Genomic DNA, 15231 nt, shown 5'->3' with positions numbered 1-15231 from the left:
TACTCACCTGTGTGAGACCCATGAATTTGTTGATGTTCTCTGACAAGAAGATCATGTCTCCGTCTGATGTTACCACGCTAATGAAGCCGCCCAGTGACTTCAGATACCAACTGTCCATCAGTCTGTCTACGTCTGTCGTCTCTGTGGTAGTAGCACAGGCTGCAATGGGGCACAAACACGAGAGTTTGAGAATGCATGCGTGCATGTGAGTGCGAGCACACTCGCTAGTCTTGTTCTGGCTCTTAAGTTCCTGGCGGATGTCCAAAATAAACAACAGCAACTTCATCCTGCTACTCCGAACCCTCCCAACAACACTGACCTCCCTTCTGTCACTGCCCTCCACACATACACACAAACCAAATACCCACATATAGTGACACACAGACACCCACAATGCCCTGCTGTTTGACAGCACTAAATCTGTGCAGTCAATTTAAAGAGACAAACGGCAGCTGTTCTGTGGAAAACCCACATCTGTGAGAAATGTATGGGAAGGGGCCAATATTTGTGATCATGCTTCTTTGAAGATCAAATGCTCTTTTGGAAAAATACATAAACTTATGCAAGGCAATATAAAGATACAGTAGGTATCACACCCTTAAATGCATGCATGTTCGATTTATGATGCATAACGCATTGAATTGGGGTCCAAAAGATTGAAACCACATTGAAAAATAAATAAATACATTAAAAATATTTTCAAGTAGTAAAATAATAAATATTTATTTTATTATTATTATTATAATAACTAACTATATATATATATATATATATATATATATATATATATATATATAATTCATTTTTATTTTATTTTATTTTACAACTTGAAATATTTTTGGAAACCTAAGTGTAAAATCTTAATTAAAAAAAAAAAAAGTAGTATGACAAAATAGGCAAGATATTTAAGAATCAAGTCAAAGAAAGAACTGCATTGATAACTAGTAGACCGTGCTGTATATATTGTACATGATAATGTATATAACTGATTGCACAATAAAACAAATAGTTGATTAAGTCAAGTGATCATTTGGAAAAACCAAAATTCCCACTCGGTTGATGATACCACCACTGAAACATGGATGGGGTGCCAGACTTTGGTCAAGTCCTGCAGTATATCTGGCAGAGCTTCAGGAGGGAGGTGGACTCGACAAGGACATGGAGAACAGAGCGGCTCCACGCTGGGGGGTCGGAAGCCTGTGATTGCTCCAGTGTGCTTCCTCCAGATAAGAAACTTTCTCAAGGCCCATTGAGAGCCCAGGGCTGGATTTGAGCCGAGCCTAGAGACTGCGGCCCCAGGAGAATTATAGTTACGTCTTTGAAGGGGTTCTTGCCCTGCAGCTTTTATTATTATTATTCTGAGATGAAACAAAACTGCACCCAAATTTTGGGTTTAAGAAATTGATCATGTGGAAAGAAGTCTACTCATTGGAATACACCTGCTGCTGATAGACATGCGTCTACAAGCGCATATGATCACCTGAGCTAGAAATATTGATATTGACTACTGATATCTCAAGGTCATGCAGAACATCTGGCAACACTTTTGCCCATCTAGATTATAGGACGTTTTGCTTTACAAAATATGTGCTAAAGGTAATAAGTGTTATTAATAATGGAAAGCAAAATGAAACAAAAACAAAACAAAAATATATAACACAACAGAAAACACAAAAACAAAAAGCACAACCCAAAACAAAACACACAAAAAACAAACAAACAAAAATCCACAAAACAAAGAAAACACAACAAAATGACTCAAAAACAAAACAACCCAAAACAAAATGCATTAACTAACACACACACACACAAAACAAACAAACGAAAAAAACACCGCAACAAAACAAAAACCTTATAGAAACTTGTTTTGACATATATCTACAGACCTCTGATCTCTGAACTTTGAACAGGATGAACTGGAAGAAATGGTATCTTGAAGCTTCTTACTGATGAAACATGCCCACAACTCTCTCCGCATATAGTTTTAAGCCTTAAAATGACATAGGCTACAGTCCAAAATAACATGCAACGATCATGTTTTGTTTTGACCCATTTATATGAGTCTGTAAAGAATCATAATTGCAGCAGCGGTGAGTCATTGAATTCAACAAGATTACATCTCAACAACGATTATTTCATAACATATATTTTCGAGTCGCCCATGGACGAAAAGAGTGAATCAGTTGTAAGCATCAGTGAATAGGGACTGGGGATCTTATGTAAAAGGTGTTTCCCATGCACCCTCAGCATGGGTAGGGTGATGGCGGGAGGAGGAGGAGGGATGGATGGATGAGTGGCGCCAGGGTTGGCCTGTGTTTTGGCTGGCCTGAGATGGAGAGCGCCAGCCTTAAAGAAAGCACCAATCATGCTTCCAGCTCACAGCTCACAGATCTGCTGATAACACTATCTGATGTGCCATCTCGTACTGACAGGGCTGCTTTTCAATGTCTCTTTTCCCTCCCTCTCTCTTTCCATTTCTGCATGTAGCATGAACATGAACATTTGACTGTCAAGTCACTTCAAGTCCAACGGTGTACAGTCTTTCAATTGCGCCGAACTGAGGTCGATTCTACATTCTGACTGCGCACTAATTGTGTTCCCTGTCCTCTTTAGTGTCTGTGCAAACACAGAATGGAATGTCGAATGCAGAGACTCCTTTGTCCAGCTTCCGGAGATTCTAATTTTATAATAAAGACACACAAACAATACGAACGCGCTCACATCCTCTCGCCGTACCTGCTCTGGTCTGAGAAACACAAGATCTGGAGCAGAGCATTTGGTCATTCTCACCCTCATGTCGTCCAAAACCAGTATGATTTTCACAAAAGAAAATATTTTGCATAATTTTTTTCATGACCATTTGAATGCTATAGTGGAGGGATATATTTTCAGCAATAAATTCAGAATTAAATTTTGGTCTGTTTCTGCCTATATGACTTAAGAAAACATACAGTAGCACACAACAGCATTATATTTATTTAAATAAATTTCACTAAAATCTAAATAAAAATATTTTGAAAGAAAAACAAACAAATATCATCACATAATATATTTAGAAGAAGAAAAAACAAGGCAACATTTCATTTAGTTTAACCTTAAGGGGAGACACTACAGGCAAAAACACTGTTTTTTTATGCACCTGTCAATTTTGAGATTTTGGGCTTTTTGGTTTTTCATAAAGTGTTTTTTCAGACTAGTAGAACGAAAACATCCAAAAGACACTGTTAAGTGTTTCTTTTATAGCACTTTATCTATTTGTGTCAAGATTTCAATTACAATACATATTTTTAAAGGCCATTTTCTCAAAATGAGTTTTTTCTCCTACACTGAGCCATAAATCTCCACTTCAGTAGCACTTACACACACCAAACTTTACATTTTTATTCCTGTCTATATCCTGAAGGTTTTACAGAGGATTTGTTCATATATAATTTGCTTGATTATATAGAACATTTTAATCCCCAAAATTGTCAAAATATAGTGTTTTCTGTCTGTTCTAAGTATTTTCTGAATTATGGAGTGACAAAATGAGATACCCAAAATTCCCTCTGTAAAAACTTTTGATTATAATATGTCAAAAAAATTAAACAAGAATTTTGAAACTGACTTCATCCAGTGTTTAGATTTTTGTACTAGAAATGTATGCAAATTAGTGCATATTTCATTAAATAATGCCTCATTTGCATATTTAAACCTAACATTTTAGAAAACTTGTAATACAAAAAATGTTTGCAATTATCAATGTAATCAATCAACTAGGTAAGTAAGGCGATAACTATTAGTTAATTTTTTTACCCTATTCACCTGCAGTGTCTCGCCTTAAGTGCTAAAAAAAACTAAATAAAACTAATAAATAAAAATGAAAAAAAAAACTATATAGACAAAACAAAATTACTAATTAAAATTTAAGTAAAAACTGAAAATATTAAAATAAAATCTAATTCAAAATATTAACAAAAACTACAGTATATAAAACAACAATGGTGCACAATTTTTATGGACTTTTTAATGATACTTTTATGTGCTTTTTACAGCTTGACGGTCTGAATGGCAATCCAGGTGAAAAGAGCATTGTCAACATTACGCTAAACTTCTCCTTTTGCATTCCATGAAAGACAGCAAGCCATAAATGTCCCGAAAAAGATGAGGGAAGGAAATAATAACAGATTTTTCATTGTTGTCCCTTTAACACTCACACACATTCATATCTCTTGAAGTTTGCCGTATCCATTATTAAACATACTCTGTGGGTTTTCATTAAATTGTTGTATTCGTCACATGCTGTCTTTGATTTGTTATATTAGCACCTACAGCTAAACATAATTAACCCAGACACAGTTACAGCAGATCCAATATTCACTAACGCAATTATGTCCTTACATAAAGCGCCTCCTCATTTGTATAATACAACAGTAACTTTAATGCAGTCCGACATCACAACCAAAACATTTCCTCATAACAGTGCAGTGCTAATGATGGTGAACCCAGATAAGAGATCAAACTAGAGCTTTAGAATTTGATTATCAGCTGAGTGTGTATTTGCCACACGGCTCTTTCTTTGACATGACGTCAAGCAGAGTCGCACGGTCTGTGATGTTGTACTAACACAGGAGTCACCATGTGATAACCTTTATCAAATTGCAAATATAACTCTATAAAAACAGTAGAATGAGCAGCACCAGTCATTGTAGTAATATGATTTTGCTCCATGTTTTGTTATCCACCAGATTATATAAATATTTCTTTACTGATATACAGTAAAAAGACAAAACAACATAATTATAATGTAGGATAAATATTATACGTAGTTTAAAATGATTTCTTAATAGACAACTATTCATTTTTAATCTAAATGCTTGAAATTACCTTGTAGATATTTATGCATATATACATATTTATGCATATAAAACTGTATGTATGCAATTACACAAAAATTAATAATATAAGTATTAAGTCATTATTATTAATAATTTATTATTATTGTTATTATTATTATGTTGTGGTTAAGATGTAACACATAGTAAATGAAAAGCATTTTCAGAACATTTTCAGTACTAGTGATGCAAAGATATTCAAATTATGACTGAAACAGAAAAAAACAAAAAAACAAAAAGAAAACCAAAAAAAACAACATTATTTTCATGCTTTGGCTGATAATGGATATTAAAAATCTTAAAATGTAATGTGCATTAAAACTAAAATCAACAGGTTTTGTCAATGCCAAATCAATGCTATAATGCCCAATAATAATAATAATTATTATTATTTTGTTTATTTATTTGTTTGTTTGGATGAGATGACTTCAGTACTAGGCATGCATAAATATTAAAATTATGGCTAATGCAGATAAAATGATCATATTTCCATATTTTGGCTGATAAATAATAAACGGTAGATTTAATGGCAGATTTATTAAAAATTTATAATATTTTGTCAAAAATAATAAAGTGCACTACAGCTAAAATCAATAATTTTTGTCAATTCTGTGATGTCTCAACTTTTGCATACATTTTAGATTTAATAATCCAGTCGAGTTCCACATGTGGATGAGTGAGTGTACCTGAGGTGAGGAGTTTGCGTGTGCGCAGGTAGCTGATGGCCAGTCTCATGATGGAGGCTTTATCCAGATGTGAGCTGATGCTGTGTGGGAGAGGCAGCTGACGGGCCAGTTCATAAAACACCTCCGTCTCCTTACTGCGCCTGCAGCGCGCCGCGTCTCGAGATTTCTCCTTACGCCGCTCTGAGCTGCACCTACAACACACGACAATAGGGAAATATTGGCATACTTACTTCTTGTGTGTATAAAATCTAAGAAAATACAGAAAGTGTATTGTGCAATATGCAAATACCTCCACAAATAAAAAACAATCGTAGGACAGAAAGGCCAAGAAAAGCTCTAAAGACCTAAATAAAAGGTACACCATTTATTCTCGTTTGCGCTTCAAAAATCTGGTCACTGCTCTGACGTTTTTTGAGATTCACTCATAATGACTAACTGTCGCTTTTCAGCTGACCTTGACATGCCTTTGACAAGTTTTGTGACACTCACCCTGATATTTTCTCATGCTGTATTCAAACACAGACAAGCTCAACCCATTTCTCATGAGGTTTCAGAGAATAACAGTCTCTTTGTGCCCTTCACAGTCTTTCTCATTCAACTCAAGTCACTTGTGCAGATTCAGACATCAGGCCCAAAAACTGAGCCAGTGGAGAAGAGCCAGTGTCCGGCAGGTGCAAATCACACACACACACACACACACACACACACACACACACACACACACACACGCACACACAGATATCCTTTCAGTAATACTTTTTTTTTTTTTTCAACTAAACAATTATGTCTCTTGATCAACATAACAGCTAAACTGAATAAACCAGTAACAATGACACAACAAAAGCCGCTCTTATAACATTGTATTGCTTGGTTTATTCTTGTCAGCCCAAGCTGTCAGTAGTGGACGGGTCAGTGCCAGATCTCAAGTGGGACATTCCTGGCTGGTCCAAGTGCTTATGGGAATGATCGCTTATAGCTACATCCTGGATTTAATAAACAAAAATATTGTCCCAAATTAGAACACATCTGTTCCATGACAAGATATTATTTATCTTGTTGAATGTTGGAAACTCTGTCAACTCTCTCATTACAGATGCTAAGAAATCATCCATCCATCAATCTATCTACTGTCACACAGCCAAGACAAGTGGAATTTATTTCCATAACTTGTGATAAATAAAGACAAAGATGTTATTAGATTAGCAAAGACAAACCAGAAAAAAAGAAAAAAAAACGTAAAGTTGAGATAAATCTTCAAATTTAGTTGTATTAAATTGTTAAGTAATTAATCAATCATGTGACGCAATAACAAAGAAAATGATTAATTATGAAAGAAAAATAATATAATAATTAATGGGAAGGTAACAAAAAAGCTCAGTATGACGAACAAAAGTCTTATGAATGCCATAAATAAAAAAAATATATCAAGGTGCATTATAGTCTCTGTTGTGGCTCCTTTCAGCATTCATTTTTATTTATTTATTTTTTTAAAAGACCTAATTTTGATCCTCTGCCACATCACAAGCAATGAAGTCCAAATTGCTCTTCATAATATATCAGAAACAATACTCCTGTCCCTTCTTCCTCTTGTCTTATTTAGAAGAAAATAAATAGGTACTGTACAGATTTCCATGGAGACCGTGTTGAGGAGGTTGATGTCCACTTTTCCTCTCCTGCAACCAATAAGACTGCAAAGGACAAATGCGCAGATATGATGCACGATAGTTGTTTTAATGGCTGAAGATTTTTTAGTACCTAAGAGGATAAGACGACCCATACTCAGCCAGTGCTCATCCTCCATACTCAACAGATGCTGCGAGCACAAATGTGTCATGCACAATCTCAGATGCAAAAGTAGTCAGTACCTTCAATCAGTTCTCCTCGCACTCAAAGTAAATTTCATGTGCGTCATTCACTTCTTTAGACTAGAAGTAGACTTCTCTGGATAAACGTGTTCAGGTTTGAAGTCCAGACAGTCTACTTCATTGTTAGCGCACAGAGCCAGAGGATCCTGCAGGACGTTAAACAATGGAGATCCAGCGCTCATTCAGGGCCTGAACCCGTCTAGTGAACCCTCTGAACCCTTTGTAGCAAACACGGATGTCTACAGGCTCTGATTTAACCCAACAAGACCAGACTACCACCAACAATGGAAAACAGGTAGTGAGCCAAAGAATAGCTATTGTCAGAGGTCTTGTCACACCAAAGATTACATGTAACCAGTCGCCTCCCTCAAGAGTGCTAAACATGGCAAATGGTGAAAGTTTCAGTTTACCAGATGTCAGGTTTCAGTGGTTAAATTAAACTTAATGAAAATCCTCAATTCCAATTCTACAGTAGCTATCGTCTATTGTTTATGGTTCTCAATACACTCCGTTACTGTGGTGGGGACCTTATCAAAATTAGGACCCTATAAAATATATTAATATATTTTTTCTCAAATTCCGTTTTTTTTTTTCCATTTTAATTTTCTAGACTCTTTTAAATGGCTAAATTAATTGAAATAAATAACTAATTAATTGAAATCATGAAACTTATAATATTTAACAGCAATTTATTAAAAGTTTAACAAAAATTAAATCTTTAAGGCCCTATGAAACTTTTATTTTTATTTTTAACAAATTCTGTTTTCCATTAAATTCCTGGATTCCATTTTAATGGTTTCATTAAATGTAAATAATCAAAAGCATCACTAATTGATTCATTATAAATTATTTTATTTATAATTTTTTCCCCCAGAAATACTGTGTTATGTGTTTACATTTTTCTGCTAAATAAATTCTGGTAAATAATTTTTCTAGTAAATATTCCTTTAAAAATAATGCTTTAATAATAATTTTATTATTAGCAGTAGTACTATCAGTTCAACATTAGTGAAATTCCGTGACATTCTACGTTATACAGTAAATTAAGTTTTTGTGACTGGATTCGCCGATTCCGTCTGCGTTTTCCGCATCTCGAAAACCATCGGGCCCTACAAAAGGTACTAAAAATGCATGTAATCTTTAGGTACTTATATGTAGCATTGGGGTAAAGAAGGTACAAAGATGTACCTTTTAGTTTTTGTAGCTTAGAGTACCACTCTAGTGACAGCTTTGTGCCCTTTTTTCTAAGAGTGTAGGACTTTCATTCTAGAACGTATTTCAGGAAATTGCCTGAAATTGTTGAATATCCTCTGTTGGTCAAACATTTTTTTTTTTTTTTTTCATATGAGGTTTACAGCAAGACAAAACTTCCTTACATATGATTGCATTTCCGCTCTACTGTCTTCACATGTCTATGAATGGAAGTTCGTGGAACAAAGTCTAGTGCGATGGCACCTTAAGACAACAACTGGACTCCATTTATTAAAAACTAAATGTTAGCAATGCATTCTAATTTTCAAGTAGTTACTGGGTTTATTTTCTATTTGAGATCACTTTGTAATATCACCTGCACCTTTGTACTTTAAGCAAATAGCAACATCAATTCCAATTCAACTTGAACAACAACAAAATCAAACAAACGTCAGTTTGTTCAGTGAAACAGAACATAACTTCAACACAACTTTACCAAAAACTTGTGCGAGATTCACATGCTGTTGAACCGTCCCGACCAAACCGAGAATTCAAAGTATTTAACGCAAGAGCGATAGAAGTCAACCTGTCATGAGAGCGTTATCTATTTCAGTTTGACAAATGAGCTACTGTATGAGATTCCTGAAGTCACGCAGCTGAAGCTGAAATATGAGCTGCTTTCAGATCCTAACAAAGCCACAAATAAACAGATTAACAAACTTAACGGAGCAACTGACATGAACTATGTTTAGAAGGTGAGCGGAGCAGGTGGACCAAAGGCTTCGCGCTCACAGATGTGGTTAATGATAAAACGGTCGCACGGCACGGGAGCAGCCGTAAACAAACACGAAACCTGACTAAGCAGTCTTGACCTATTCAGGCATGCAAACAATGACACGCTACCTTATGACTGGAAGAATGGTCATTTGCCTTGCGTGAAATGCACTAAATTAAGCGCTGTCCCCCCAGCTATTCCAGCCCCACACTGAACAGGCCTCTCCAGGAACCTACTGCTGACCTTTACTATCCAAACGGCTTCGGTGTCGCACAAGACACCTGGGAATTTAACAGCAACCTATGAAAATACTGATACTAGATAAATCCAGAATTGTATATCAAGTAATATAAAATAAATAAACAAATAAGCAAATAAATAAATAAATACACACATAACATTTACATATACATATATAAAAATTTATATACATTTTACTCACTTCTGTGAGATACTGTATATTTGAAAATGTAATTTCTTCCTGTGATGCAAAGCTGAATTTTCAGCATCATTACTCCAGTCTTCAGTGTCACACGATCCTTCAGAAATCATAATGATATGCTGATTTGATGTGCAAGAAACATTTCTTTTTATCAATGTTAAAAACAGTTCTGCGGCTTTCTGTGGAAATTTCTGAGATGCATTTTTTTCCCAGGGTTCTTTGATGAATAGAAAAGTAAAAATAACAGCATTTATTTGAAATAGATATCTTTTGTAGCTATACTGTCTTTACTGTAAGTTTTGATTAATTTAACAAATCCTTGCTAAATAAGTCTTAATTTCTTAAAATAAATACTTTTTGAACACCTTTGAACACTATGTGTATATATTCATACACTGTAATTATATTAGAAAATTAATCTTCAAATTATTTTAATACACATTAAAAAAATCTGATTATATTTGCAGAAAATATAATATAAATAATACAACAAATTTATATGGATGGAGAAAAAAAAAAATCAAGATGATAATTTTTCTCCTTTGTAATGATAATTAAATTCCTAAAAACCTAAAAATAGTCAAGTATGTGTTGTAAGCAGAGAATATACCATGGTTGGGTCACCTTTGACCAGGGTAAGCCGTAACACCAGTTTAAAGGAACAGCTTTCAAAGTAATCACCCTCTCTGTGCATGAAATCACCTCACGGAGTCTGTGGATGCGGGTCTCGGCCTTTTCTCAAGGAATTCCTACAGCATGAGATAAACGAGCAAAGACGCAGTTTTGGACTTGCACAATGAATCATCATGGTCCATATATTTGAGACCTGATGCATAATACTGATTCTCCCGTCAGTGTAACAATGTATTATAAAACCTTCACCTCAACCGTATCTTAGTCAGCATCAGAACATACTATTTTGAAACTCAGAGTTGCAAGACACTAATGGTGCATGAATGAAGCGAGACGTAACTTCAAATGAACCCTATAAAGCACATACCATGCATATTATGTTTCTATGTGCCAATTGACATTCAACAGAAATGATTGTTTTACATTGCATTACATCATCATGCACCTGGGTTATAACAACAGGTAAAAAAAAAAAAACTAATGCCAACAAACCACTGTGATGCAATTTAATAATTGTTTAATTTTAGCTCACTGCATTACAAATGATAGTGCAGAAGACAGGCAATGATGGAAAGAGAGGCAGAACGGGATCAGGAAATGTCACAAAACAGGTCAAACCTCATGTCACCTGTACAAGCGCCGCAGCACATTGTGTCAGATCATATGCGCTAACTGCCAATGAATAGAAATGTCAAGACATGATCTGCTACTTAAAGGGATAATTCACTTCAAAATTAAGATTCTCACCAAACATGAATAACTCAAACTTGTGATACGTCTTGTTTGAAAGTGCTTAGTAGAGTATTTTAGTATTATTTACAGTATATGCTATAATAGTATTTAAAGTAAATATTTTGAATTTAGCATTTATTTTTTTATAATTCTCTTTTTGATGCGAGTTAAAGTTTTAGTAGCATTGTTATGTGCTTTTATTATTACGTTTTTTTTTTTTTGTGGTTTTCTATGTAGTTTTATTTTTAGAAGTGACACCACAGCAAACAAACAAACAAATAAAATTTCCATCGAATATTTATCCTTTATTTATTTCAGGTTTATTACATTTATTGAAAAGTATCTTTAATATTTTTAGTTTTGTTTGATGACCACATTGGTGCACAGACATAAATTGAAGTGAATTACTTACATTTCATGCTGGGTTTTTTTTTCAAACAATTTTCATATGACTTGAACAGGATAATAATTGTTAACTAATACGAAAAACAGAAAAACAAAAAATGTGTTACTTTAAACAAAACTTTATCTGAAATATATTTTAAAAATTGAACTACTTTTTTTTTTTTTTTTCAGCTAACATTTCTGTTTCATTTAGATTAACTTAAAGTACTAAAATAACTGAAAAGAAACAAACAAATAAAAATTAAATAAAACAAAAACTAATTAATAAAAACTAACTAATAAAATGACAAAACAACAATTACTACAAGTAAATAGAAGTAATGGAAAAACAGAAAAAAAAATTCAACTAATTCAAGAAATTAAACTATAACAGCACATCAATGATATTAAAATAACACAGCTTCAGAAGATATGATTTAATGGACTACTTTTATGTGTTGTTGTTGTTGTTTTTTTGAAGACTGCCACAGTGAATCAGAAATGTGCATAGAAAATCAATAGAAAGAACAACAACAAATCTTACAGGTTTCAAATCAAATGAGGGAAAATGATGACAGAAGTTTTATTTATGAGCGAAAAAAAAAAAAAAAAGAGCAGTTTGATTGAATGTCAAAACAGGTATATAGTACGGCAGGCCTCAGCGGTCAATGATTTTGGACTGACAGGGTCATTACACCCCCTCCCCTCCTCACTAGTCTCTCTGCTTGATTTTAATCATATTGTGAGTGGAGAATATATGTCACTGCGTAGCCTCAGGTAGAACTAGAAGTGTCGCCGCAGCCATCTGCTGTTCTGTCACACAACTATTTTCATAACAAACAGCTCATGCTTTAGGACACAGCAGCCAGATGCTAAAAGTCCAGACACAAACCCCCAGGCCCTCGAGTGTTTGTGAACAGAGCAAACAGTTGATGGGTAACAGGGTGCAAGGTGCAGCGCTGCAAGCTTTTCACATTTCACCCTTTAAAGGCAGAGTTTACCCTTGTCTCACAAAAAAGAAGAAAATTCAGTCATCACATTCAAAATTTTGATTTTTAAAAAAAAAATTCTTTATCACATTCATACTTGTGTGCACATTAAAATCTGTAATATTAAAGTTCAAAGGACTCAGAAATAAACAAAGTAAATATTAAATGTGTATATATATATTTTTTATTCTTAAATAAAGTAAATAATAATAAAAAATAATTGCATATTGGTTATTGGACACTACACATAATAATAATAATAAAAAAATCTGTATTATCAAAAATCTAGATCTATAGATCATAAATTTAAAAATATTTTGTTATATTTTACATATTTTTTATTAGTAAAATGTAGACATGAATTTTAGAATTTTGTAGTAAAGTTTTTATAGATTATTTTGTAAAATAAAATACATTGTTATATATATATATATATATATATATATATATATATATATATATATATATTTTTTTTTTTTTTTTGTAAAATGGACATGAATTTTATAATTTTGTAGAATTTTTTATAGATTATAAACAAAAATATATATTTTATATTTTATACATATATTTATTAGTAAAATGTATGAATTTTAGAATTTCGTAGTCAATTTTTAATAGATTAGAATAAAAAAACTGTCATATTTTAACATATATTTTCATTAGTAAAATGTACGAAGTTTAGACTTTTGTAATGTATTTATTTTTTTATCTATTTATTTATTCAAATATTTTCTTGACGAAAGAGCTACTGTGTTTTGTTTTTTTGTGATTGTTTTAAGTTCTAAATCAAATTCATTTAGTTAAATTGGAACACAAAAAGGAGAAGTTGTTTTTGTTCTGGCTGTTCCCGGCTCATATTCAAACTCGCGCACATTGAAATCTTGTTTGTAACTACTTTTTTCGATGTATAGAAACAAGCTTGGACTTGACATGACGCGAGTTTGAGTAATTATTTGGATGATGGATTGCATTTGGTGTCTTTTTCAATTAAGTACAATCAATAGAGATAAATAATACCCCCTCCAAGCACAGTATGTGTTGTAAACACATTCACAATATACAAACCATGCGTCCGGCCGCATGTAAATTCAGCTCAAGTCCATGGCAGTCTGACTTTGTTAATGTATAACGTAGAGGTGAAGCGCAGGTGCCTGACCACTCATTCTAATGACAAACACCAAAGCTTGCTTACAGTTTTGGCATTTTGCTAAACACAAACAGAGAACAATGTGTTCCAGGCTAATCTCTGATCCTCTGGAACAGAATGTTCTCAAACTCAACAACCCTCTCGACCAGAGAGAGAAGATCATGGATGGAGTCCACGTCGTGCTGACGGACACTGCAACACTTACATACGCATACAGACACAGCCAACACCACTCACTCAGCTGTTCAACATGACTCTTCAAAGACACCGTTCAGTTCGATTCATGTTTATTATATAGCATTTTTCACAATACAGATTGAATGCATGACTTAATGATATAACGTCATCAATCTTATCTGTGCACTATCACGCTGATGAGGTCCAGAGGATTAAGAATTACCCATATTCACAAGCTTTCAATATTCAAATATGTTAATAATCAATAAATTACATAATTTGGTGGATTTCTAAAAATAGCAATCAATAGCAATAAATTTAAGCTTAAAGTTGAAAATATGTAGCCTTTTGAAAGCCTGGATGTGGAATTTTGTCACTATAAGATCCACCTACAATCGTTTCGGCTAAATTTACTCCCCTTCTGGAGCACCTAGTTTTTTTTTTGTTTTTTTTTGTTTTTTTTACCAGATTAGTACCAGATTCAGTCTTGTATAACACTTTTATATTATGAAATTATTTAGATTACAAAACAAAAATGAAATGAATATAAATAAATTTACAATTACATGTGCATATTATGTTTTTATTGTTGCTTACTAATGATTACTCATTACAGTGTCTAAAAAAAATCTAATTTTATTTTTAAAAAATGTAAACAAATTTTTTTCTCAGAATTAGAAAATGTTTGCATATTTGTTATCGGACATTTACAGTATTTAAGTGTATAATAATAATAATAATAATAATAATAAATATTTTTAGAAATGTATAATCTATAACAAATTGACTACAAAATTCTTAAATTTACGTCTACATTTTATTAATAAAAATGTATAATATAAAACAATATTTTTCCATTTATAATCATAGATTTTGATAATACATGTTTTTGTATTTATTATTATTATTATTATTATTATACACTTAAATAATCTGTATAATTATCTACATCTGAATATATAAGTTATAATTACAAAAATATATGTATAAATTATAATATTTCCAAAACCTGATCATTTATGATGGCCTAGACTTGATTTGATCAATCGGGAATTGATTGAATTTTGAAAAGTGGTCAATTTTGATTTCATGTTCATTTTATTCATACCATAAACAAATATTTGCTCAATGACTATTGTTTTTTGTTTTTTTAGAGTTCGTGATTTTTTTTTTTACATTTCTATTAAACTGTTCCAGTAAATCAAACTATTTTGCATAATGCTTCAAAAGCATCACATTGTTTATATATTTGAATGCTTAAATGAAAATACATGTTGATCTTTATCACCATGTACTGTAGTGTCATAGATTTTTTACTGAATTTACTTTCTTTTTT

The 15231-nt window shown here is 32.8% G+C and overlaps 1 protein-coding gene across 1 annotated transcript in view; it reads right to left on the bottom strand.

Moving 5' to 3' along the window:
* epas1b (endothelial PAS domain protein 1b) overlaps positions 1–15231 on the bottom strand; it is a 42835-nt gene that overhangs the window by 21276 nt on the left and 6328 nt on the right. The window contains exons 2-3 of the mRNA XM_058796969.1: positions 5561–5751; positions 8–159 (exon numbers count right to left, since the gene is read on the bottom strand). Of these exons, the coding sequence (XP_058652952.1) occupies positions 8–159; positions 5561–5751 (343 nt within the window). The remainder of the gene's footprint in view (positions 1–7; positions 160–5560; positions 5752–15231) is intronic.

This window comes from Onychostoma macrolepis, chromosome 13, assembly GCF_012432095.1.
Source record: "Onychostoma macrolepis isolate SWU-2019 chromosome 13, ASM1243209v1, whole genome shotgun sequence".
Lineage (NCBI taxonomy): Eukaryota > Metazoa > Chordata > Actinopteri > Cypriniformes > Cyprinidae > Onychostoma > Onychostoma macrolepis.
This window is presented reverse-complemented; position numbering and strand designations above follow the sequence as displayed.